General features: G+C 39.5%; 1 protein-coding gene across 1 annotated transcript in view; it reads right to left on the reverse strand.

The window, feature by feature from the left end:
* Positions 1 to 27,937, reverse strand: part of CMTM2 (CKLF like MARVEL transmembrane domain containing 2) — a 32,920-nt gene that overhangs the window by 3,863 nt on the left and 1,120 nt on the right. The window contains exon 3 of the mRNA XM_036276066.1: positions 726 to 827. Within this exon, the coding sequence (XP_036131959.1) occupies positions 726 to 827 (102 nt within the window). The remainder of the gene's footprint in view (positions 1 to 725; positions 828 to 27,937) is intronic.

A 27,937-nucleotide genomic window follows, 5' to 3' on the forward strand; every position in this document is an offset into this window, starting at 1 on the left:
AGAAAACAAAAGCAGCCTTATTACTTTTGCTTTTCATTCCAAAGCTGGCATGTTTCTAATTTGTTTCCTGGTTTCTAATTTGTAAGTAGGTGCTGTAAAACACATCCCTTTGTCCCCTCAAAGGACCAGACCCCAGAGACTGCATTTCCCTCCCCCACTGCCCTGTCATCCCACCGCTTCTCTCTCTCTTTAAACCCAGCCTGGGTGGGGCCTTTTGCCTCTGGGTCAGCAGCTATGAGGAGGAAACCATTAACTTGGCTGGCTCCCTAGACATCATCTTTATTATAATGGCTTCTCCACTGGGAACATTTATCAGCTTTACTTTCTTTCTTTCTTTTTTTTTAATCATCCTCACTCGAGGACATTTTTCCATTCTTTGTTCAGATAGAGTGGGAGGGAGAGAGAGGAACAGAGAGAGAGAGAAACATTGATGTGAAAAGGACACATCGAGTGGTCGCCACCCGCACAACCAACCAGGGCCGGGGACAAACTGCAACCAAGGTACATGCCCTTAGCGGGAACCGAACCCGGGTCTCTCTGGACCGCAGGCCGACGCTCTAACCGCTGAGCCAAACCGGCCAGGGCTATCAGCTTTACTTTCAAACTTTGCTTGGATCTCAAGATTCTGTGAAAAGAAAAGAAGCCCTGGCATTCAAATGGGTGAAAACACCCTTTCTCCAAAAAGAAGTAATTTCTGAACAAATAGCCCAACAAGGGAGACTCACCACAGCAATAAAGTAGTTCATTGGCATAGTTTGTCGATTTTGTACAGCAAAGATCACAGCCCCCACCAGGAAAATCGTGGCAAACAGGTCATTGAGAAGGTCCTGAAAGCATGGAGAATGTGTGTTAGCCTGAAACAGAGCCAAGGCCTCGTTGACACCCACCCTAGCATAGCTTCCTCCAAAGAAAATATATATTTGAGAGAGAGAGAGAGAGAGAGAGAGAGAGAGAGAGAGGTGATAAAGAATGTTGATTGGTTGGGTGAGTCCATTCTTATAATTCTTTTTATTCTTCCATATGATTTTTGAATCACCTTGTAAAGTTTCATGAACAACCTCTGTTAGGATGAAATCTCGTTTAATTTATAGATTACCCTGGAAATAAATTGCCATCTTTATGATAGTAACTTCACATCTGTGAATGTGGTATATTTCTCCATATTTTTAGGGTTCTCTTTTGTGTCATTAATAAAATATTATAATCTCTATACAAAGTCATACACATCTTCGAGCAGGTTTATTCTCAGATACCTAGTAGTCTGTTATTTTAAATGTTTGTTTTTGAAAAGCCACATTTTCTCATTGTTTGTTGCTGGTATTCAGGAACACTATTGTTTTGTCTCTGGTAATCTTGTGGAACTCAAATCAATTCTTGTAATTGGACTGTAGATTCTCTTGGATTTTCTGTGTAGAGAATCAAATGATTTGTGAGTAATGCTCGATTTTTCCTCTTTCCAATCCGTATACCTTTGTTTTTCTTGTTACATTGTACTGATTCAGATCTCCAGCAGGATGCCGGATAGAAATGAGGACAGTAGTTATCCCTAAGGAAATGCTTTTAAAGTTTTACTGTGAGCCCAGCCAGTGTGGCTGAGTGTTGATCGTCCACCCATGCACCAAGAGGTCACTGGTTCAGTTTCAGGTCAGGGCACATGCCCAGGTTGCCGGCTGATCCACATTGGCAGGAGGTGGGAGGGTGGGGGTGGTGGTGCAGAAAGCAGCTCATTGATGTTCTCTCTCATCCATCTATCATTCTATTTCTCTCCCTCTCCCTTCCTCTCTCTCTAAAAACAATAAAGAAAAATATTAAAATAAAATAAAGTTTTACCATGAAATGAAATGTTTATTATAGCTTTGAGTGGATACCTATTATTAAAATAAGTAAGTTCCCCTTTTTCCTAATTTGCTGAGTTTTCTAAAAATAAGTATTAAATATTACTAAGTAGTTTTTCAGCAGCATAGGAGATGATAAAATGGTTTTCTCCTTTAAATGAAAGATGGTAAATTATATTAGTAAAATTTTGAAAACAAAACCATCTTTACATTCCTGGCTCACACCCTGCTTGATCATGATTTATTGCTTGCTTATACATTGCTGGATTCAGTTTGCTAATATTTTATTGAGGATTTTATGGCCACATTCAAATAAGATAGGCCTATAGTTTACTTACCTTACAATGTCTGGTTTTAAGATCAAAGCCCCACCAGATAGTACAACATATTTTAAAGCCTTTAGAAAAGAGAGAGAGAGGAAGAAAAAAGGCCAGACCAATGGAACTGAATATAAAGTGTCCAGAAATGAACTCTGTATATGGGATTTAGTACTTTAACAAATATGCCATTTGAAACCAGTACAGAAGAGATGTACTATTCAATAAACAAATAAATCAAGTGATAGACTGAAACAACTAGATAGCCATCAGGATTTAAAGCTGGAGCCATGGTTCACACCATATACCAAAATGACTCCAGACGAATCAAAAGATTTAAATGTAAAAAATTAAACAAGTGCCAGATGAAAATATGAAAGAATTACTTTATAATCGATTTTTCTATTTCTTTTTGTGTTAATTTTTTATAGGTTATATTTTTTCTAGGAAAGTAACTATCTAAACTTTCCAATTTATTGGCATGAAAGTTTATATTTTCCTTGGGATTTTTATAAGTTCTTCATCTTTATACTAACATTTTCTTTGTTTCTTTCTTTAAATAAAGACCTGGAGAAAAACTGGAGATCTATTTACTAGACATTTGGTTTTATTTGTCCTTACTATGCATTTTCCCCCTACATCATTAATTTTAGCTCTATCTTTGGCATTGCCTTCTTAATTCCATTGTTTTGTTTTGGTACCTTCTTGAGATAGACACTTGAACTGTTAATGTTCAGTCTTCTTTTCTAATTATATAGATTTGAAATTGAGTTATTTAGGTGCATTCTACAGGTAGTATTTGTAAATACTATATATAACTAAATCTCCATATGTTTAGGGAAAATATTGAATTCCTCAACCCCAAGCACATGAGCATCTAGTTAAATTTTACGGATTCATTTATAATTATATTGCATTGACATTAGAGAATGTGGTCTGTCAATTCCTTGTTTTTTGTTTACATTTGATTGTGGTCTTATTGAAAATATTATTTATTTATTTATTTATTTATTTATTTATTTATTTATTTAATTTTTAATGTCCCAGATACACAGCTGTGGACAGGTTATTCTAAACAAACAAACAAACAAAAAACAGAAAAAGAAAAAGAAAAAAAAGACAGAAAAGCGAGGATATAATTTTAATGATTGTTTCAAGTGGGCTTGAATAGTATATATAACCTGTTACTGTTTGGTGTAGGATTCTATCTATTCTATATTTCAGTGGACCCAGCTATCAATTACTTAGGGAGGCATGTTAAAATTTCCTACTATGGTTGCTATTTGCCAGTTCTTCCTTATAATTAAGTTCACTTCTGTCTTTTATTTTTTGGGCTATATTGTTAGATGCATACAAGTTCAGAACTGCTAAAGGTAATGATCTTTTTTTTTTCCTCACCCGAGGACATTTTTCCATTTTTTGTTCAGGTAGAGTGGGAGGGAGAGAGAGGAACAGAGAGAGAGAGAAACATCGATGTGAAAGGGACACATCGAGTGGCTGCCACCTGCACAACCGACCAGGGCCGGGGACAAACTGCAACTGAGGTACGCGCCCTTAGTGGGAACCGAACCCGGGTCTCTCAGGACCGCAGGCCGACGCTCTAACTGCTGAACCAAACCGGCCAGGGCAGTAATGATCTTCTTTATGTACCTTTTTAAAAACATAAAATTGGTATACAGTGTAATCTGGTATTAAAGTTATGCCATCTTTCTTTCAGTTAGTTTTTTCGTCGTATTGTTGTTTCCATCTCTTATAACCTTTCTCCACATGCCTTGTATATTGCTGGATTTAAAAATATCTGTCCTGATACAGAGAAACTTTGAGCTTTGATGGACCATGAACTACCCACTAGTCACAAAGCTAATGAATGTCTGAGACAAGATACACATGAAAAAGCCTGCATTTAGATTTGTACTTTGGAGGTCGAAAAAATGGCGGCAGAGTGAATGGAAGCTACACAGACCATCTCCCAGAACCAAACTGGAATTACAACTATAATACAGACAAATCGTCGGGAAAAACCAACAGAAAAGCAGCTTGCGAGGACCATATAACCAGGGACACTGACTCGATCCTGGTAGGATTGCGAAGGCGCGAGAAGGGACCTGGGAGGCCACAGTCAGCAGCTCGGCAGCAGCCTCAGCTGTGAGCAGCACCCTCGGGTTACACTCCCAGGCGGCTCCACAGCGCAGAGCCGGGACAGAGGCTAAAACAGCCACAGCCACTCACCTTGGGCTCCAGCAGAAGGAGGGCGGACTGGACTGGAGCTGTGTTGGACACTCGGGATTTGGAGGGCACTCAGAGCTTTTGCTGAGTGCAGCCACGCAGGAGGGTGGCCATATTGCTCCTTCCCAGGGTTCTGGGGAGAGGCAGCGACCCCTCCCTCAGAGATCCAACCCCAGCCTGTGGGCCATTGAAATGCTAATTGAAGCTCTTAACAAGCAGCATCTGCTCCACCCTCATGAAATCCCCTTCTGAGCACGTGAGGGAGGTTTTCAATCAACTGACAACCCAAAACTCATCAAGTAACCTCGACTGCTAGCCTCCAAGCAAAAAGCTAGAGGATAACAGTACCTTTCCTGGGCTAGCAACTTTAACCAGGAAAGTAAGACTTGACAGTGGTGTTTAACGTGGGGCCGCGCTCGCTCATCTAAACCCAGGAGAGGGAGCCACAAACAGCAGAACACCAACACCCACAGGGAAAACTTGCAGGCTCCAAAGCCCACAGGGATAGCCAAAATGGTGAAACACAGAAACAGAAGCCAAATGAAAGAGCAAGAGACCTCCACCGAAGATGAGATTAATGTGGAGCAATTAGGCATGTTAACAGAGCTAGAATTCAGAGCCACGATCTTGAGGAAGCTCAACAGCATGAGCAAGGACATAGACATGCTGAAAATAAGCCAATTGGAAATTAAAAACCATCAAGAAAAGATAAAAAATGACATATCAGAAATGAAAAACACATTGGAAGGTTTAAAAAGCAGAGTTGAGGAAACTGAGCACTGGATCAGTGAATTCGAAGACAGGGTAGAAAAAATGAACAATCAGAAAAACAAAAGGAAAAAACGATTGAAAAACAGGAAGACAGCATAAGAGAACTGTGGGACAACTGGAAACGTAATAATATACGCATCATTGGAGTCCCCGAAGAAGAAGAAAATGAGCAAGGGATAGAGAATATATTCAAAAAAATAGTGACAGAAAACTTCCCTACATTGGTGAAGGAAGAAGGCATTCAAGTTCAAGAAGCACAGAGAGTCCCAAGTAAAAAGAACCCAAACAGGCCCACACCAAGACACATAGTAATTAAAATGCCACAAATTAAAGACAAAGAGAGAATCCTAAAAGCAGCAAGAGATAAGCAACAGGTTACCTACAAGGGAAAACCCATAAGGCTCTCAGCTGACGTCTCACAAGAAACACTACAGGCCAGAAGGAAATGACATGAAGTAATTAAGGTCATGAAAAACAAGAATCTGAATCCAAGACTACTCTACCCAGCAAGGCTATCATTTAAAATAGAAGGTCAAATAAAGAGCTTCCCAGACAAAAAAAGGCTAAGGGAATACATTAGCACCAAACCAGCACTGCAAGAAATGTTAAAAGGACTGCTGTAATTAGCAGTAGAAATGGGAAGAAAAATAGAACCACACTAAACAATAAATAAGTACATATCAATAATCACCTTAAATGTAAATGGATTGAATGCTCCCAGAAAAAGACACAGAGTAGCAGATTGGATAAGAAAGCATGACTCATCTATATGTTGTTTATCAGAGACCCACCTCACAACAAAAGACTCACATAGGTTGAAAGTGAAGGGATGGGAAAAAATTTTCCAAGCAAATGGAAAGCAAAAAAAAAAAGCTGGGGTAGCAATACTCATATCTGATAAAATAGATTTCGAAATGAAAGCCATAACTAGAGACAAGAAGGCCACTACATAATATTGAAAGGATCTATCCAACAGGAAGATATAACCTTGATAAACATATGCACCCAATATAGGAGCACCAAAATATATTAAAAATCTTCTAGAGGACTTCCAAAGAGAAATTGACAGCAATACAATCATAGCAAGGGACTTCAACACCCCGTTGACACCACTGGATAGATCCTCTAGACAAAAAATAAACAAGGAAACAGAGACTCTAAATGAAGCACTAGACCAAATGGATTAAATAGATATCTACAGAGAATTACACCCCAAAACTACAGAATACACATTCTTCTCAAGTGCACATGGGACATTCTCTAAGATAGACCACATGATAGGACACAAACTAAATCTCTACAAATTCAAGAAGATTGAAATCATATCAAGCATCCTCTCAGATCACAATGGCATGAAACTAGAAATCAATTGCAACAAGAACATGCAAAGATATTTCAACACATGGAGGCTAAATAGCATGTTATTAAACACTGAATGGGTCACTGAGGAGATCAAAGATGTAATTAAAAACTTCCAGGAAACCAATGAAAACGAACACACAACAACACAAAATCTATGGGATGCAGCAAAAGCAGTTCTGAGAGAGAAGTTCATAGCACTACAGGCCTACCCCAAGAAACAAGAAAAATTTCTAATTGACTGTCTAACCTCACAACTTAAAGAATTAGAAAGCAAACAAAAAGAAAACCCCAGAGCAAGTAGAAGGAAGGGAATAGTAAAGATCAGAGCAGAAATAAACGACACAGAGACCAAAAAAAGCAATTCAAAGGATCAATGAAACAAAGAGCTGGTTTTTCAAAAAGATAAACAAGATCGATGGACCCTTAGGTAGACTCACCAAGAAACAAAGAGAGAGAACCCAAATACACAAAATCAGAAATGAAAGAGGAGAAGTAACAACTGACACCACAGAAATACAAAAGATCATTAACAGCTACTATGAACAACTATATGCCAACAAATTTGACAATCTAAGCAAAATGGACAAACTTCTAGAAACACACAGTCTCCCAAAACTGGACCGGGAAGAGATAGAAAACTTGAACAGACCAATAACAACTAAGGAAATTGAAGAGGTAATCAAGACTCTCTCAGCAAACAAAAGCCCAGGCCAGATGGCTTCACAGGGGAGTTTTACCGAACATTCAAAAAAGAACTAACGCCCTTACTCCTCAAACTATTTCATAAAATTCAAGAAGAAGGAAGACTTCCAAACTCGTTCTATGAGGCCAGCATAATTCTAATTCCAAAACCAGAAAAAGACACTACAAAGAAAGAAAACTACAGGTCAATATCCCTGATGAACATAGACACCAAAATCCTGAACAACATATTAGCAAATTGGATCCAGAAATACATCAAAAAAATTATTCACCATGACCAAGTGGGATTCATTCCAGGGATGCAAGGCTGGTACAATATTCACAAATCAATAAATGCGATACACCACATAAACAAAATGAAGAATAAAAACCACATGATCATATCAATAGATGCTGAAAAAGCATTCGACAAAATCTACCATCCATTTCTGATAAAAACGCTCAGCAATGTGGGAATAGAGGGATCATATCTCGACATCATAAAGGCCATATATGAAAGACCTATAGCCAACATCATACTCAATGGACAGAAACTAAAAACATTTTCATTAAGAACAGGAACAAGACAGGGATGTCCACTTTCGCCACTCTTATGTAACATAGTATTGGAAGTCTTAGCCACAATAATCAGACAGGAGGAAAAAGTAAATGGGATCCAAATTGGAAAGGAGGAAGTGAAACTGTCATTATTTGCAGATGACATGATATTATATATAGAAAACCCTAATGACTCCATCAAAAATCTACTAGACTTAGTAAATAAATTTGGCAAAGTAGCAGGATACAAAATTAATGTCAATAAATCGACGGCATTCTTGTACACCAATGATGAACTCACAGAAAGAGAAACTGAAAAAACAATCCCATTTACCATCGTGCCAAAAAAATTAAGATACCTAGGAATAAATTTAACCAAAGAAGTAAAGGACCTATTTACAGAAAACTACAGGACACTGAAAATAGAAATAGAGGAAGATATAAAAAAGTGGAAGCACATACCCTGTTCCTGGATTGGAAGAATTAACATCATTAAAATGTCCATACTACCCAAAGCACTCTATAGATTCAATGCAATCCCATCAAAATACCAATGACATATTTCACAGAACTAAAACAAATATTTCAAAAGTTCATATGGAACCAAAAAAGACCCTGAATAGCCACTGCAGTCTTGAAAAAGAAGGACAAAGTAGGTGGGATCACAATACCAGATATCAGATTATATTACAAAGCCACTGTAATCAAAATAGCCTGGTACTGGCACAAGAACAGGCATATAGACCAGTGAAACAAAACTGAAAACCCAGAAATGGACCCAAGGCAATATGCTCAATTAATATTTGACAAAGGTGGCAAGGTCATACTTTGGAGTAAAGACAGCCTCTTTAGTAAATGGTGTTGGGAAAATTGGACAGGTACATGCAAAAAAATGAAACTAGACCATCAACTTACACCATACACAAAAATAAGCTCAAAGTGGATAAAAGACTTAAATGTGACCCATGAATCCATAAAAATTCTAGAAGAAAATGTAGGCAACAAAATTTCGGACTTCATACGGAGCAGAATTTTCACTGATACATCACCTAAGGCAACAGAAACAAAGCACAAAATGAACACATGGGACTACATCAAACTGAAAAGCTTCTGCACAGCAAATGAAACAATCATCAAAATGGAAAGGCAACCCACTGTATGGGAGAACACCATTGTCAATGATGTATCAGATAAGGAGTTAATTTCCAATATATATAGAGTGCTCATACAACTCAACAAAAGGAAGACAAAGAACCCAATTAAAAAATGGGCAGAGGAGCTGAATAGACACCTCTCCAAACAGGACATACAAATGGCCAAGGGACATATGAAGAAATGCTCAACATCACTATCCATCAGAGAGATGCAAATTAAAACAACAATGAGGTATCACCTCACACCTGTCAGAATGGCCGCCATCACCAAATCATCAAACAACAAGTGTTGGCGAAGGTGTGGAGAAAAGGGGACTCTAATACACTGCTGGTGGGAATGCAGACTGGTGCAGCCACTATGGAAAACAATATGGTGTTACCTCAAAAAATTAAAAATTCAACTTCCATTTGACCCAGTGATCCTGCTTCTAGGAATATACCCTAAGAAGCCTGAAACACCAATCAGGAAGAATATATGTACCCCCATGTTCATAGCTGCACTATTTACAATAGCTAAGATCTGGAAACAGCCCAAGTGTCCATCAGTAGACAAATGGATAAAAAAGCAGTGGTACATATACACAATGGAGTACTATGCAGCTGTAAGAAAGAAAGATCTCTTGTCCATTTAGATGACATGGAGGGACCTGGAAAGTATTATCCTAAGTGAAATAAGCCAAGCAGTAAAAGACAAATACCACATGATCTCACTTATATACGGAATATAATGAACATAACAGTCTGAGGAATATGGTAGATCCAGAAACATGGAAGTAGGGCACAGACTGACATCCCTCAGAAGAGGAGGTGGGGGGTGGGGTGGGAAGAGATAAACCACAGAACTTACATGCATGTATGCATGACCAACATACATGGACAACTAAGCCGGGGCCGCGACGGGGGTGGGATGGGGAGGGGGGTGCCAGTGGGGTAAAAAAGGAGAAATAGCTGTAACAAAAAAATAAATATAAAAATTAAAAAAAATAAAATAAAAACATCTGTCCTCCTTTTTAAAAAAATATTATTTATTTATTTATTTATTTATTTATTTATTTATTTATTTATTTATTTTTAGAGAGAAAGGAAGGGAGAGAGAGATAGAAATATCGATGTGAGAGTGAAACACCAATGTGAGAGCGGAACATCAATCGGCTGCCTCCTGCACACCCCCTACTGGAGACTGAGCTTGAAACCCGGGCATATGCCCTGACTAGAAATGGAACCCAGACCTCTCAGTCCATGGGATAATGCTGGGGATGGGGGTGGGGGGGGATGGGGAGGAGGGTGTCAATGGGGTAAAAAAGGAGAAAGAGCCCTGGCCAGTTTGGCTCAGTGGTTAGAGTGTTGGCCTGCAGTCCCGAGAGACCCGGGTTTGGATCCCGCTAAGGGCATGTATCTCGGTTGCAGTTTGTTTCCGGCCCCGGTTGGGGTTGTGTGGGTAGCAGCCACTTGATGTGTCCCTTTCACGTCGATGTTTCTCTCTCTCTCCCTCTCCCATTCTATCTGAACAAAAAATGGAAAAATGTCCTCGGATGAGGATAAAAACAAACCAAACCAAAACAAAACAAACAAACCAAAAAAAGGAGAAACATCTGTAACAAAAATAAAATAAAAAAATCAATGCTCAGTCCATGGGATGATGCTCAGTCCACTGAGCCCAGTGAGTCCTCTGTCTTTTAAATGAAGAATATAGTCCATTTATATTTGTCATCATTTCTGATATATTTGGATACATGTCTCACTTGAGGACATTTTTAAATTTTTTATTCAGATAGAGCGGGAGGGAGAGAGAGGAAGAGAGAGAGAGAGCGAGAGTAACATTGATGTGAAAGGTATACATCAAGTGGCTGCCACCTGCATGACCCATCCAGGACCGGGGACAAACTGCAACTTGAGATATGTGCCCTTAGCGGGAACTGAACCCGGGTCTCTCTGAACTGCAGGCCAATGCTCTAACTACTGAGTCAAACTGGCCAGGGCAAAGATCCTCTGTCTTAATGTTTATTTAGGTCAATCCTCAAACTTACTAGATTATTTTCCTATTTCCTTTTTCACATTGTGAACATTAATTTCTTCCTTTAGGACACCTTTTAATAGTTCTTTCAGTGAGAGTCAATGAGTATAAATTTTTTGTTCTTTGTCTAAAGGTGTCTTTATTTTACTCTTTCTACCTCAGCCCTTCAAATAATAATTCAATTATTTTATGGCCATTGTTATTGCTGTTGAAAAATATTAAGTTAGCCTAATAGTTTGAGTATTTATTTTCTAAGGGTAAATTATCCTTTCTCTTGGTTTCATGTTAAGTTTTCCTTTGTCTCTGGTGAACAGCAGTGCCTCTATGACATGTCTAGATGTACTTTTGTTTCTGTTTTTTTCTTTTTAAACTTATCTTTGTTGTTGAATGTATTACAGATGTTCCTCTGTTTTCCCACATTGACCCCCTCCTCCCTGCTCCTGCCCTCCTCCTGCCTTCCCCACACTGTCTGTGTCCATTGGTTATGCATATATGTATAGAAGTTCTTTGGTGTATGTCTTCCCGCTCTCACGCCCCACTTCCCTTTGAGGTTCATCAGTCTAACAACCAATTTGTGCTTAACTCCTTCACCTTTTTCACGCATCCGCCCAGCCTCCTCTCAACTGGCAACCAACTAAAAGTTTTCTGTATCTATGAGTGTTTCTGTTCTACTTGCTCATTTTGTTTGTAAATTCAATTATTGATAGATATGTATTTATTGCCATTTTATTGTTCAGATTTTTGCTCTTTGTCTTCTTCAACATTTCTTGTCTCTTTTTTCTATTTTTAAAAATTTATTTATTTTTTTGTTACAGATGTTTCTCCTTTTTTACCCCATTGGCACACCCCTCCCCCACACCCCCATCCCACCCCCGGCTTTGTTGTCCATGTCCATTGGTTATGTATACATGCATATAAGTTCTGTGGTTTATCTCCCCCCCCCACACCACTCTTCTGAGGGATGTCAGTATGTGCCCTACTTCCATGTTTCTGGGTCTACCATATTCCTCAGACTGTTATGTTCATTATGTTCTGTATATAAGTGAGACCATGTGGTATTTGTCTTTTTCTACGTGGCTTATTTCCCTCCATAGGATAATACTTTCCAGGTCCCTCCATGTCATCTAAATGGACAAGAGATCTTTCTTTCTTACAGCTGCATAGTACTCCATTGTGTATATGTACCACTGCTTTTTTATCCATTTGTCTACTGATGGACACTTGGGCTGTTTCCAGATCTTAGCTATTGTAAATAGTGCAGCTATGAACATGGGGGTACATATATTCTTCCTGATTGGTGTTTCAGGCTTCTTAGGGTATATTCCTAGAAGCAGGATCACTGGGTCAAATGGAAGTTGAATTTTTAATTTTTTGAGGTAACACCATATTGTTTTCCATAGTGGCTGCACCAGTCTGCATTCCCACCAGCAGTGTATTAGAGTCCCCTTTTCTCCACACCTTCGCCAACACTTGTTGTTTGATGATTTGGTGATGGCGGCCATTCTGACAGGTGTGAGGTGATACCTCATTGTTGTTTTAATTTGCTTCTCTCTGATGATTAATGATGTTGAGCATTTCTCCCTATGTTTCTTAGCCATTTGTATGTCCTGTTTGGAGAGGTGTCTATTTTTTAATTGGGTTCTTTGTCTTCCTTTTGTTGAGTTGTATGAGCACTCTATATATATTGGAAATTAACCCCTTATCTGATATATCATTGGCAATCATGTTCTCCCATACAGTGGGTTGCCTTTTCATTTTGATGATTGTTTCTTTTGCTGTGCAGAAGCTTTTTAGTTTGATGTAGTTCCATGTGTTCATTTTCTCTTTTGTTTCTGTTGCCTTAGGTGATGTATCAGTGAAAATTCTGTTCCGTATGATGTCCGAAATTTTGTTGCCTACATTTTCTTCTAGAATTTTTATGGATTCATGGGTCACATTTAAGTGTTTTATTCATTTTGAGTTTATTTTTGTGTATGGTGTAAGTTGATGGTCTATTTTCATTTTTTTGCATGTAGCTGTCCAATTTTCCCAACACCATTTATTAAAGAGGCTGTTTTTACTCCACTGTATTCTCTTGTCACCTTTGTCAAATATTAATTGAGCATATTGCCTTGGGTCCATTTCTGGGTTCTCAGTTCTGTTCCACTGGTCTATATGCCCGTTCTTGTGCCAGTACCAGGCTGTTTTGATTACAGTCGCTTTGTAGTATAACCTGATATCTGGTATTGTGATCCCACCTACTTTGTCCTTCTTTTTCAAGACTGCAGTGGCTATTCAGGGTCTTTTTTGGTTCCATATGAACTTTTGAAGTATTTGTTCTAGTTCTGTGAAATATGTCATTGGTATTTTGATGGGATTGCATTGAATCTATAGAGTGCTTTGGGTAGTATGGACATTTTAATGATGTTAATTCTTCCAATCCATGAACAAGAGTGCTTCCACTCTTTTATATCTACTTCTCTTTCTTTTTTCAATGTCCTGTAGTTTTCTGCAAATAGGTCCTTAAATTCTTTGGTTAAGTTTATTCCTAGGTATCTTAATTTTTTTGGCGCGATGGTAAATGGGATTGTTTTTTCAGTTTCTCTTTCTGTGAGTTCATCATTGGTGTATAAGAATGCCATCAATTTCTTGACATTAATTTTGTATCCTGCTACTTTGCCAAATTTATTTATTAAGTCTAGTAGATTTTTGATGGAGTATTCAGGGTTTTCTATATATAATATCAAGTTATCTGCAAATAATGATAGTTTCACTTCCTCCTTTCCAATTTGGATCCCATTTACTTTTTCCTCCTGTCTGATTGCTGTGGCTAAGACTTCCAATACTATGTTACATAAGAGTGGCGAAAGTGGACATCCCTGTCTTGTTCCTGTTCTTAATGGAAATGTTTTTAGTTTCTGTCCATTGAGTATGATGTTGGCTATAGGTCTTTCATATATGGCCTTTATGATGTCGAGATATGATCCCTCTATTCCCACATTGCTGAGCGTTTTTATCAGAAATGGATACTGGATTTTGTCGAATGCTTTTTCAGCATCTATTGATATGATCATGTGGTTTTTATTCTTCATTTTGTTTATGTGGTGTATCGCATTTATTGATTTGTGAATATTGTACCAGCCTTGCATCCCTGGAATGAATCCCACTTGGTCATGGTGAATAATTTTTTTGATGTATTTCTGGATCCAATTTGCTAATATGTTGTTCAGGATTTTGGTGTCTATGTTCATCAGGGATATTGGCCTGTAGTTTTCTTTTTTTGTAGTGTCTTTTTCTGGTTTTGGAATTAGAATTATGCTGGCCTCATGGAACAAGTTTGGAAGTCTTCCTTCTTCTTGAATTTTATGAAATAGTTTGTGGAGAATGAGTGTTAGTTCTTTTTTGAATGTTCGGTAAAACTCCCCTGTGAAGCCATCTGGCCTGGGCTTTTGTTTGCTGAGAGAGTCTTGATTACCTCTTCAATTTCCTTAGTTGTTATTGGTCTGTTCAAGTTTTCTATCTCTTCCCGGTCCAGTTTTGGGAGACTGTGTGTTTCTAGAAGTTTGTCCATTTTGCTTAGATTGTCAAATTTGTTGGCATATAGTTGTTCATAGTAGCTGTTAATGATCTTTTGTATTTCTGTGGTGGTGGTTGTTACTTCTCCTCTTTCATTTCTGATTTTGTGTATTTGGGTTCTCTCTCTTTGTTTCTTGGTGAGTCTACCTAAGGGTCCATCGATCTTGTTTATCTTTTTGAAAAACCAGCTCTTTGTTTCACTGATCCTTTGAATTGCTTTTTTGGTCTCTATGTCATTTATTTCTGCTCTGATCTTTACTATTCCCTTCCTTCTACTTGCTCTGGGGTTTTCTTTTTGTTTGCTTTCTAATTCTTTAAGTTGTGAGGTTAGACAGTCAATTAGAAATTTTTCTTGTTTCTTGGGGTAGGCCTGTAGTGCTATGAACTTCCCTCTCAGAACGGCTTTTGCTGCATCCCATAGATTTTGTGTTGTTGTGTGTTCATTTTCATTGGTTTCCAGGATGTTTTTAATTACATACTTGATTTCCCTGGTAACCCATTCATTGTTTAATAACATGCTATTTAGCCTCCATGTCTTCAAATGCCTTTGCATGTTCTTGTTGCAGTTGATTTCTAGTTTCATGCCATTGTGATCTGAGATGATGCTTGATATGATTTCAGTCTTCTTGAATTTGTAGAGATTTAGTTTGTGTCCTATCATGTGGTCTATCTTAGAGAATGTCCCATGTGCACTTGAGCAGAATGTGTATTCTGTAGTTTTGGGGTGTAATTCTCTGTAGATATCTATTTAATCCATTTGGTCTAGTGCTTCATTTAGAGTCTCTGTTTCCTTGTTTATTTTTTGTCTAGAGGATCTATCCAGTGGTGTCAACGGGGTGTTGAAGTCCCTTGCTATGATTGTATTGCTGTCAATTTCTCTTTGGAAGTCCTCTAGAAGATTTTTAATATATGTTGGTGCTCTTATATTGGGTGCATATGTTTATCAAGGTTATATCTTCCTGTTGGATAGATCCTTTCAATATTATGTAGTGGCCTTCTTTGTCTCTAGTTATGGCCTTAATTTTGAAATCTATTTTATCAGATATGAGTATTGCTACCCCAGCTTTTTTTTTGCTTTCCATTTGCTTGGAAAATTTTTTCCCATCCCTTCACTTTCAACCTATGTGAGTCCTTTGTTGTGAGGTGGGTCTCTTGTAAACAACATATATATGACTCATGCTTTCTTATTCAATCAGCTACTCTGTGTCTTTTTCTTGGAGCATTCAATCCAGTTACATTTAAGGTCATTATTGATATGTACTTATTTATTTCCATTTTTGTTTAGTTTGGTTCTATTTTTCTTCCCATTTCTACTGCTAATTACAGTAGTCCTTTTAACATTTCTTGCAGTGCTGGTTTGGTGCTAATGTATTCCCTTAACCTTTTTTTGTCTGGTAAGCTCTTTATTTGACCTTCTATTTTAAATGACAGCCTTGCTGGGTAGAGTAGTCTTGGATTCAGATCCTTGTTTTTTATGATCTTGATTACTTCATGCCAATCTCTTCTGGGCTGTAGTGTTTCTTGTGAGAAGTCAGCTGAGAGCCTTATGGGGTTTCCTTTGTAGGTAACCTGTTGCTTATCTCTTGCTCCTTTTAGGATTCTCCCGTTGTCTTTAATTTGTGGCATTTTAATTACTATGTGTCTTGGTGTTTGTCTCTTTGGGTTCTTTTTACTTGGGACTCTCTGTGCTTCTTGAACTTGAATGCCTTCTTCCTTCACCAATGTAGGGAAGTTTTCTGTCACTATTTTTTTGAATATATTCTCTATCCGTTGCTCATTTTTTTCTTCTTTGGGGACTCCTATGATGCGAATGTTATTATGTTTCCAGTTGTCCCACAGTTCTCTTAAGCTGTCTTCCTGTTTTTTAATTGTCTTTTCCTTTTGGTTTTCTGATTGGTTGGTTTCTTCTACCCTGTCTTCTAATTTATTGATCTGGTGTTCAGTGTCCTCTACTCTGCTTTTTAAACCTTCCAATGTGTTTTTCATTTCTGATATGTCATTTTTTATCTTTTCTTGATGGTTTTTAATTTCCAATTGGCTTATTTTCAGCATCTCTATGTCCTTGCTCATGCTGTTGAGCTTCCTCAAGATCGTGGCTCTGAATTCTAGCTCTGTTAATATACCTATCTGCTCCACATTGATCTCATCATCGGTGGAGGTCTCCTGCTCTTTCATTTGTCTTCTGTTTCAGTGTTTCACCATTTTGGCTATCCCTGTGGGCTTTGGAGCCTGTCAAGTTTTCCCTGTGGGTGTTGGTGTTCTGCTGTTTGTGGCTCCCTCTCCTGGGTTTAGATGAGCGAGGGCGCCCCCACGTTAAACGCCACTGTCAAGTCTTACTTTCCTGGTTAAAGTTGCCAGCCCAGGAAAGGTACTGTTATCCTCTCACTTTTTGCCTGGAGGCTAGCAGTCGAGGTTACTTGATGAGTTTTGGGTTGTCAGTTGATTGAAAACCTCCCTCATGTGCTCAGAAGGGGATTTCACGAGGGTGGGGCAGATGCTGGTTGTTAATGAGCTTCAATTAGCATTTCAATGGCCCACAGTGTGGGGTTGGTTCTCTGAGGGAGGGCTTGCTGCCTCTCCCCAGAGCCCTGAGAAGGAGCAATATGGCCACCGTCCTGTGTGGCAGCAACTCAGCAAAAGCTCTGAGTGCCCTCCAAATCCCGAGTGTCCTGACACAGTTCCAGTCCAGTCTGCCTTCCCTCTGCCGAAGCCCAAGGTGAGTGGCTGTGGCTTTTTTTAACCTCTGTCTCGGCTCTGCGCTGTGGAGCCACTTGGGAGTGTAACCCGAGGGCACCGCTCCCAGCTAAGGCCACTGCCGAGCTGCTGACCATGGTCTCCCAGCCCCCATCTCACACCTTCGCAAGCCTACCAGGATCGAGTCAGTGTCCCAGGTTATATGGTCCTCGCAAGCTGCTTTTCTGTTGTTTTTTCCCGTCGATTTGTCTGTGTTATAGTTGTATTCCAATTTGGTTCTGGGAGATGGTCTGTGTAGCTTCCATTCCCTCCACCGCCATTTTGGAATCCTCCAGACTGGTCAACATTTCATGTAATGCTGATTTGGTGGTGATGAACTCCTTTAGATCTTTCTTTCTTTCTTTTTAAATCTTTATTGTTGGATGTAAAATGTATTCCAGATGTTCCATATTTTTCCCCCATTGACCCCCTCCTCCCCACTTTCACCCCCCTCCTACCTTTTCCCACACTATTGTCTGTGTCCCTTGGTTATGCATATAAGTTCTTTGGTTTATTTCTTCCCACCCCCCCAACCCCTTTCCCTTTGAGGTTTGTCAGTCTAGCAATGAATTTGTACTTCTTAATTCCTTCACCTTTTTCATCCATTCCCCCAACCCCCTTCTCCCAACTGGTAACCAACAAAATGTTCTCTGTATCTATGAGAATGTTTCTGTTCTTCCTGTTCATTTTGTTTGTAGATTCCATTGTTGATAGATATGTATTCATTGCCATTTTGTTTGTTCATACATTCTATCTTTTTTTTTCAAAAAGACCATTCATCATTTCATATAATAACGGTTTGGTAGTGATGAACTCCTTTACCTTTTTCTTGTCTGGGAAAGTTTTTATATGTCCATCGATTCTAAATGACAGCTTTGCAGGATAGAATAATCTTGGTTGTAGGTTCTTGCTTTTCATCACTCTGAATATTTCTTGCCACTCCCTTCTGGCCTGCAAAGTTTCTTTTGAGAAATCAGCTGACAGCCTAATGGGAACTCCCTTGTAGGTAACTATCTGCCTTTCTCTTGCTGCTTTTAAGATTCTCTCTTTGTCTTGAACCTTTTGCATTTTGATGATGATGTGTCTTGGTGTGGGCCTCTTGGGGTTCATCTTGTTTGGGACTCTCTGTGTTTCCTGGACTTGTATGTCTGTTTCCTTCACCAAGTTAGGAAAGTTTTCTGCCATTATTTTTTCAAACAGGCTTTCGATTTCTTGTTCTCGCTCTTCTCTTTCTGGCACCCCCAAGATGCGAATGTTGGCATGCTTGAAGTTGTCCCAGAGGCTCCTTACACTATCCTCATTTTTTTGGATTCTTTTTTCTTTTTGCTATTCTGATCGGGCATTTTTTGCTTCCTTATATTCCAAATCGATGGTTTGCTCCTTGGATTTACGTACTCTATTATTGAAGCTGTGTAAATTATTCTTTATTTCAGTTAATGCCTCCTTCAATTCTAACTGTGTATCCATGATTTCTAACTGGTCCTTTTTTATGCTCTTGAGGCCCTCCCTAAGTTCACTGAGGTTCTCACTAAGTTCATTGAGCATCCTTATAAGCAGTATTTTGAACTCAGTATCTGTTAGGTTGCTTATCTCTATTTCGCTTAGTTCTTTTTTTGGGTTTTTTTTTCTGTTCTTTCATTTAGGACCTATTTCTTTGTCTCCTCATTTTGGCTGCCTCCCTGTGTTTGTTTCAGTGTATTACTTAATGAGAGGTATGTGGCTATCTGAGACCAGATGCTGCTTGTTTGAAAGAATTTAGGAAAACCTGAAGCAGGATCCAAGACCGGCCTATCCTATGGTTAAGCAAATGGCAACAGCTTGGGTGGGTTTGAAAGTTGGGTGGGGCGGGGCGGGGCCTCAGGGGGTAACCAGGGCTTGGCTACCGGTGTGAGCCAGGTTGCTGGAGTCCCAGATATGGCAAGTATCTGCTGCCCCCGGGGAAGGGCTCACCAAAGGAACAAAGGCCTCTTACAGCACGTTTGTCCCCAAGAAAGCCCCCTCTCCAGCCCTTGCTCCAGTGCCAAACAGCTCAGTTCTTCCCTGTATGACTCTGGTGCCCCTCGAGCTGCCTCCCCTCCAAGCTTAGAGGGAGAGAGTCCGATAAGTTTGCGTGCAGGCCCTTTAGGGAGCTGCCTGGGGCTCCAGCCGCCAGCTTCCCTGAGCCTCAGTTCCCGCTGGTTTTTCCAGCCAGAAGTTATGGGGACTTCTCTTCCTGGCACTGGAACCCTGAGCGGGGCACCTGGTGTGGGACGGGGACCCCTCAGTCCTCAGGAAGGACCTTCCCAGCCGAGGGAGCCTCCTGATTTTTATCTGCCACACTTGGGTGTGGGAACAGCCCATCGTGCCACTGCTGCCGCCGCAGCCCCCGCTTGCACAGCCGCCCCTCCTACCAGTCTGGATGTGGTTGCTGCTTTAATTTCGTAGTTGTAGGACTTCCATTCAGCTTGATTTCAGGTGGTTTTGAATGATAGTTGTTCTGTAGTTTAGTTGTAACTTTGATGTGGTTGTGGGAGGACGCAATACCGCGTTTACGTACGCTGCCATCTTGACTGGAAGTCTCTTTAGCTCTTTCTTGTCTGGGAAAATTTTTAAATGTTGATTGATTCTAAATGATAGCTTTGCAGGATAGAGTAATCTTGGTTGTAGGTTGTTGCTTTTCATCACTTTGAATATTTCTTGCCACTTCTTTCTGGCCTGCAAAGTTTCCTTTGAGAAATCAACTGACAGTCTTATGGGAGCTCCTTTGTAGGTAACAAACTGCTTTTCTCTTAACCAGTGTTAAGATTCTCTCTTTGTCTTTAACCTTTGGCATATTGATGATGATGTGTCTTGGTGTGGACCTCTTTGGGTTCATCTTGTTTTGGACTCTGTGTGCTTCCTGGACTTGTATGTCTGTTTTCTTCACCAAGTTAAAAAAGTTTTCTGTCATTATTTTTTCAAATAGGTTTTCAATTTCTTGCTCGCTCTCTTTTCCTTCTGGCACCCCCATGATACAAATGTTGGTATGCTTGAAGGTGTCCCAGAGGCTCCTTATACTGTCTTCATTTGTTTGGATTCTTTGTTTTGATTGGGTATTTTTTGCTTCCTTATATTTCAAATTGATGGTTTGCTTCTTAGCTTCACCTACTCTACTAATTATTCATTTCAGTTAGTGCATCCTTCATTTCTGACTGGTCCTTTTTTATGCTCTTGAGGTTCTCACTAAGTTCCTTGAAATTCTCACTAAGTTCATTGACCATCCTTATAACCAGTGTTTTGAACTCTGAATCTGTTAGATTGCTTATCTCCATTTCATTTAGTTCTTTTCCTGGAGTTTGGTTCAGTTCTTTCATTTGGGACATGATTCCTTGTCTCCTCATTTTGGTTACATTCCTGTGTTTGTTTCTATGTATTAGGTGGAGTTGCTATGTCTCCTAGGCTTCCTAAGGTGGCCTATTGTAGTAGGTATCCTGTAGGAGCAAGACTTACTTTAGGAGGGTCTGGTACTCACTGAATCCACTCTTTGAGTGTGTCGCTTGTGGAGGTGGTTGGGTGGTGGTGCTTCAATGTGGTCTGAAGCTGTCCACTGGGTGGGCTGGCTTTGGAACAAGGTCAGCCTCTGCCTGTGGGTCACCAGGCATAAGCTATAAAACAATCTTCAGGTGGCTGCTTCTTGTGCTGGTCTTGGAGGTGCCCAGGCAAAGCCAAGCTGTGAACCAAGGCTGGCTCTTCTAATGCCTGGCCTGGGGCCATTTAGCTAGAGGTATGGGGCTCGCTGAGGCCAGGTGCTGTTTGTTTGAGGAATTTAGGAAATCTGAAGCAAGAGCCAAGACAGGCCAATCCTATGGTAAAGCCACTGGATACAGCTTGGTGGGTCTGACTGCCCTGTGGGGGAAGGGCTCACCAAAGGAACAAAGGTGTCCACCAGCACATCTGTCTGGGATAAAGCTGCCTCTCCAGCTCTCTCCCCAATGCCAAACAATTCAGTTCTTCCTCATATGTCTCTGTTACCTTTCAAGCTGACTCCCCAGCGCTGGAGCACAGAAGGAGTGAGTCCAAGTAAGTCTGTGTGTGGGCCCTTTAAGAGGAACTATTTGGGGTTCCAGCAGTCTCAGCCTCCCTCAGCCTCAGTTCCCACTGGTTTTACAGCCAGAAGTGGTGGGGACTTCACTTCCTGGCACTGGTACCCTGATCTGGGGGGTCTGGTGTGAGATGGGGACCCCTCACTTCTCAGGGAGGACTTTCCCCAGCTGAGGTGTTCCTCTTGGTTTTCATCTGCCACATGTAGGTGTGGGACCAGCCCATTTGTGCCTCCTCTTCTACCAGTCTCCATGTGGCTTCTTTAACTTTGTAGTTGTAGGACTTCCATTTAGGTTGATTTCAGGTGGTTCTGAGTGATGGTTGTTCTTTAGTTTAGTTGTAACTTTGATGTGGTTGTGGGAGGAGGCCATACCATGTTTACCTACACCGCCATCTTGACTGGAAGTCTGTACTTTTGTTACATCTTTCATTAAATTTGATATTGATATTGCTACCTCAGCTCTTTTTTGGTAACTGTTTGCATGGAGTACCTTTTTTCATTTTCACTCTCAACCTTTTTGCATCTTTAGATACAAAGTGAGTCTCTTGTGATCCTCATATAGTAGAATTATGGCTTTTTATTTATTACTTTATTTTTATTTTTTTCCTCACCTGAGGACATTTTCCCATTTTTTGTTCAGACAGAGTGGGAGGGAGGGAGAGAGAAACATCAACATGAAAGGGACACATCTAGTGGCTGCCTCCCACATGACTTCAACCAGGGCCGGGGATGAATCACAACCAAGGTACGTGCCCTTGGCTGGATTCACACCCGCGACTCATTGGTCCATGGGCCGACGCTCTAACTGCTGAGCCAAACCAGCCAGGGCTATTTATTACTTTAAAAAAGTTTTTTTTTTATTGATTTTTTTAGAGAGAGAGGAAAGAAGAGCTAGAGAGAAATAGAAACATCGCTGAGAGAGAACATCGATTGGCTGACTCCTGCATGCCCCCACTGGGGATTGGGCCCACAACCTGGGTGTGATCCCTGACCGGGAATTGAACTGGTGACCTCTTGGTGCATGGGTTGATGCTCAACCACTGAGCCAAACTGGCCGGGCAGATTATGACTTTTTAAATCCATTGTGATAATCTATGCCTTTTATGGGAGAGTTTAATCCATGTAGATTAAGAATAATTACTGATACAGATTTATTTCTGTAATTTTGCCATTTTCTTTATGTCATATCTCTGTTGTTCTTCAGCTCCTCCATTACTACCTCTTTTTGTGTTTAATTTTTTGTAATGTACCAAATTTACTCCCTTTTCATTTCCATATGCATATTATATGTGTATATATATGTGTGTGTGTGCATATGTATACACACACACACACACACACACACACACATAATACATATAGGTTACCTTGGGGTTACAATGAATACCTTAAATTTGTAACAATCTAGTTTGAATTGATACCAACTTTGCTTCAATAGTACACAAAAACTCTCTTTATTGTTATTGTCACAAATTATATCTTTATAAATTGTGGCCCATTAATATAGATTTATATTTACCTATGTAGTTATCTATACTGGTGGTCTTTCTTTCATGGCTTCAAGTTACTATGTAGTGTGGCCTCTCATTCTGGACTGAAGGACTCTCTTTAGCATTTTTTTTTTTTTTGGGTTAATTTTCACCTGAGGATACTTTTTCCATTGATTTTAATTTTAGAGAGAGTGGATGGGAGGGAGGGAGGGAGGGAGGAGGAGGAAGAGAGAGAGAGAAACATCAATGTGAGAGAGACATATTGATTGGTTGCCTCCTGCATGCACCCTGACTGGGGATCGAACCTGCAACTCAGGTATGTGCCCTTCACCAGGAATTGAATCTGTGACCCTTCTCTGTGTGGGCCATCACTCTAACCACTGAGCTGCACCTGCCAGCATTTTTTGCAGTGCATGTCTACTAGCAACAAACTCTCTCACCTTTTATCTGGGAATTTCTTAATTTCACCATTTTTTCTTTTTTTTTATTAATTAATTATTTTTGTTATAGATGTTTCTCCTTTTCCCCCCATTGACACCCACCTCCCGATTCCCCCGCCTCTCACAGTATTGTTGTCTATGTCCATTGGTTATGTATATATGCATATAAGTTCTTTGGTTTATCTTTTCCCTCCATACCTACATTTTTTAATGTTAATTTTTGGAAGATAATTTCAGTTTTTAAGAATATTGCATTCATTTACTGGGGTTCCCATAACAAAGTACCACCAACTGGGTGGCTTAGAACAACATAAATTTATCGTCTCACAGTTCTGGAAGCCAGAGGTCCAAGATCAAGGTGTTGGTAGGGCCATGTTCCCTCTGAAGATGCTAGTTCCAGGCCTTTCTTCAATTTTTAGGCATTTTTGGCTTGCCTCACCTTCCTATTTTCTTCCTGTGTCTCTTCACGTCATCTTTCATCTGTGTGTGTCTATCTTTCTGTTCAAATTTCTTTACCTTTATAAAGATACTAGTCATATTGGATTAGGGCCTACTCTAAGATCTTATCTTAATCATCTGCAAAGATCTTATTGCCAAATAAGATCACATTTAAAGGTACTTGGATTTTGGACTACAGCATATTTTGGGGGGACACAATTCAATTCATAATAGATAGTAAATTTGAAGGAATTCTTGGTTGACATTTTTCTTCTTCTTTCAGGACTTTAAGTACCTCATCCACTGGCTCCATAGTTTCTGATGAGGAATTGGCTGTTAATCTTATTAATGGTCCCTTGTATGTACTGGATGAGTTGTTTATCTCTTGAGACTTTCTCTTTGTCTTTGGACAGTTTGATTATAATGTATCTCAGTGCAAATCACTTTGAGTTTATTCTACTTGGTACTTTTTGGATGTGTAGATTTATATCTTTTATCAAATTTGGAAAGGTTTTGGCCATTGTTTCTTTAAATATTCTTTCAGCTTTCTTTTCTCTCTTTTCCTTTTTGGACTCTGCATGTTAGTATGCTTGATGGTGTCTCAAAGGTCTCTTAAGGATTTCATTTTTTTCTTTCTGTTCCTCACACTGAATAATCTTAACTGATCTACAAGTTCACCGATTCATTCTTCTGGCTGCTCAATATGATGTTAAGCTATTTTAGTGTATTTTTCATTTTATTTATATTACTTTTCGGCTCCAGAATTTCTGTGTGGTTCCTTTTTATAATTTTTCTTTATTTATATTATCTATTTGTTCGTGAATTGTTCTTCTGGTTTTCTTTAGTTCTTAGCATTTTCAAGACAGTTAACATAAAGATTTTGTCTAGTAAGTCTACTATCTGGGCATCTTCAGGGATGGTTTCTAATTTTTTTTTCTGTGAATGGGTCATACTTTCTTTTCTTTTTCTTTTGCTGCATGGCTTTTAATTCTTTGAAAACTGGGCATTTTGAATATAATGTAGTTACTCTGAAAATCAGATTCTCCTTCCTCCCCAGGTTAGTTGTTGTTGCTTGTTGTGATTTGTTGTCATTTGTATGTTTAGTGACTTTTTCTAAACTATTTATTGAAAAATTGTATTATTACTCTTATGTGATCACTGAAGTTTTTATTTTATTAGCTTAAATGTCAGATGGGGTGACATTTGACAGACATTGCCTTAACTATCTGGAAACAAACAAAAATAGCATTCTTTGCAGATTGGCTCTGTCTTGGGGTACTCCTTCAACACTTGTCCAGGATGTTTTCACTTGATGCTTGTGCAAAGCCTAAAAGTCAGCTAGAGGTGAAAGTTTAGGATCTTTTCAGAGAACGTATTCAGCCCTGGGCATATGCATGGCTTTCTAGATTCCCTGGTATAGGGGGGAGCTTTACAAAGCTCTTATTCTCCTTTCTCAACCTCCTCCTTCCTAAACTTCTGGTCTGTCTACTGCTTGCCTCATGTGTTTTCCCTTGTCTCAGGTAGTTGTGGTTAGTTAGTATATGGGGTGCCCCCCCAAAATGTATGCACAACTTTGAATAATTATAAAGCCATTGTTTATGAAAATACATTTCATTTTCAAAATATAATATAATCTACAAATACCATGTGTACATTTTTGGGGACATGTGGTATTTGCTTTTAAATGGTTTTGACAAATTCTATCCAGGAGTCTACTTCAGTCCTGAGAAAGCTCTGAGAAAGTCCCTGGGCCAACCCCTCAGGGAGCCACTAGACAGGACAAAACACACAACCACAATTCTTTGAGAACAAGATCTGCAATGTTCCCTTTGCCACTGACAAGGAATGTGGCCAGGAATGTGGGCTGTTATTTTCATGGCAACTGAGAGGCTGGAGAGTGAGGGATGGCAGGCATGTAAGTTAAAATGCTGCAACATACTTTTACCAAAATCCAACAGCTGCTTTCTTCATTAAGCATTCCCCTGGTTATTGTAAATTAAAAAAAAATTAGACTCCAGAGTTCTGAAAAAGTTGACAGTTTTGATAGCCTAGTCATTGCTTTAATGGAGGGACAGAACTAAAATTCTTACTCTGCCATTTTTAGTGATGTCACTCATTAAATCTGGATGGTTCTCAGTTATTATCACTTTGAATATTCCCTCTCCTCCATTCTCTTGAGTTTCTTCTCCTGAAACACCTATTAGGCATATGATGGACTTTCTCATTCCATATTGTCTTTCTCAACTTCTTTCATATTTTCTCTTTATCTCTCAGTGCTATGTTCTGGGTAATTTCCCCACATCTTTTAGTTCACTAACTCTCTAGCTTTGTCTGACAAGCTTTTTAACCCATCTATTGACATTTTTATTTCAATAACTATACAAGGTGGGATAAAAGTGGGTTTATAGTTGTGAGTACGCAGAACAAAGAGTTTACTCTTGTAAATTTACTTTTGTCCAACCCTGTATGTTTAATCCTAGACATTATATTTTGTACTTGAAACAAGATCTGTCTAACCCTGGTTGGGTAGCTCATTTGGTTGGAGTGTTGTCCTGAAACACCAAGGTTGTGGGTTCAATCCCTGGTTAGGGCATATATAACAATTAAACAATGAATGCATCCATATGTGGAACAACAAATCAATGTTTTTGTTCTCTCTCTCTCCTTTCCTCAAATTGATAAAAAATTTAAAGACAGATCTGTCTAGTCTGTTCTCATAATGTCTATTCTTTTCTTTATTAATTTTTAATTAAACAATTTTAATGTTGACATAATTGCAGGTGTCCCCCTTCCCTCCCTCCTTTGTCCACCTCCACCCTACCCTTGCCTCCCCCTCCCTTGGCCTTCACCAAACTATTGTCTGTGTCTGTGGGGTATGCATATATATTCTTTAGCTAATTCCTTCACCTTCTTTATCCAGTCACCCCCTCCCCCCCACTCCCCTTGGGCATGGTGTCTATTCTTTTCTTAGGCCTCTTATTTATGTCTTTCATAATTTAAAAAATATTTCCTATTTTCTGAAAGGTCTTAAATTATCTTATATTTTCAGTGTTCTAATCCTCCCATTTGTTATGTTTGCTGATTCTTGATTCTTACTCAGGGGGATTTTAAAATAAAACACTTTGTAGTTTTGAACTGTGAGTTCATTTTTGACAAGGCACCCTCACCCCCCAACCTCATGTCCACCCTGTGAGAATCTCTTCAGGTTTTGATTGTGATTTTTGTATTTGATTCTATCAGGAGTCCCATGGATATCATCAGAATATTAGCAAATTGGGATCAATTTTCATGCTAATTCTCAGGCATTATGTTTTCTAGGCCACATACAATTTCTAGTCTGAAAGTAGTAAAAATTCAAACCAAATCTATAAAGTCCAGGCTCAAGATGTCTGTTTCTCAAGGTAGTCTTTTTGTTTTTTCTACTCAAAGCTCAGACAGAGATGAGCACGTTTTCCAGTTCCTCTGTGTGAGGAAAGGTATCTCCTTGGTACTTTCCCTAAAGGAGTACTGTAGTCTTTGCAGAGTGTTGGCTTTAGGCAGGGCTCTCAGTTCTAAATCCCCACTTTGCTTGGGACCAAGGCCTCATTACCTAACTGGAGAGTGGATGAAAACCCATAGTCTAGGTTCCTAGGGTAACACCTCATGAGGCATTCCCACCCACACTTCGGTGGCTTATTCGATCAATGCTCCTGTTTTCCATTTCTGGATACTGTGTTTTTTCCCTTTCTTTTTTGCCAGCTCAGCCATGCAGTTAAATAGTGCTTACATTTCACCTAGTAGTTTAGGTAAGTTCAGCAGGAGGATTTTCAGTGTTTGTTGTTTTTCATCATGCTAGAACTAAATGTATTTTCTCTCAAGCTCCTTGGCTAGGAACTTGTTCTCTGCCGGTCCCTTTACTTTGTCCTCTACTTATCCCTTTCCCAAGAGTCTTATTTGGCTTTCTTCTACTTTTTCCCTATACTGGAGGTCCTCACATACCTCACTAAGACCTGTGGATCCCTCGACCCTAATAACTTTTAACAAGTTGGCAGGACAGAGTGTAGTTAAGGACTTAGATTCTACTGACAAAGCTTGGTTTGAATCTTTTTTTCTGCCACTTACTGTCTGAGTTACCTGGGGGCAAGTTACTTAGCAATTATGAGCTCATTTTATGTGTAAATTTAGTGAACCAGTGAGCATAGGACTCTGGAGGCATGCTATGAATGTGCAATGCATAAGGAACGTTGGGCCAGGTGGGAGTTAGGTCTATGCTCTGTGATTACACAGGTAATGGGCAGGCATTCAAGTCCATGAGTCCTCAGGC

The sequence above is a fragment of the Molossus molossus genome, unplaced genomic scaffold (genome assembly GCF_014108415.1).
Source record: "Molossus molossus isolate mMolMol1 unplaced genomic scaffold, mMolMol1.p scaffold_m16_p_21, whole genome shotgun sequence".
NCBI lineage: Eukaryota > Metazoa > Chordata > Mammalia > Chiroptera > Molossidae > Molossus > Molossus molossus.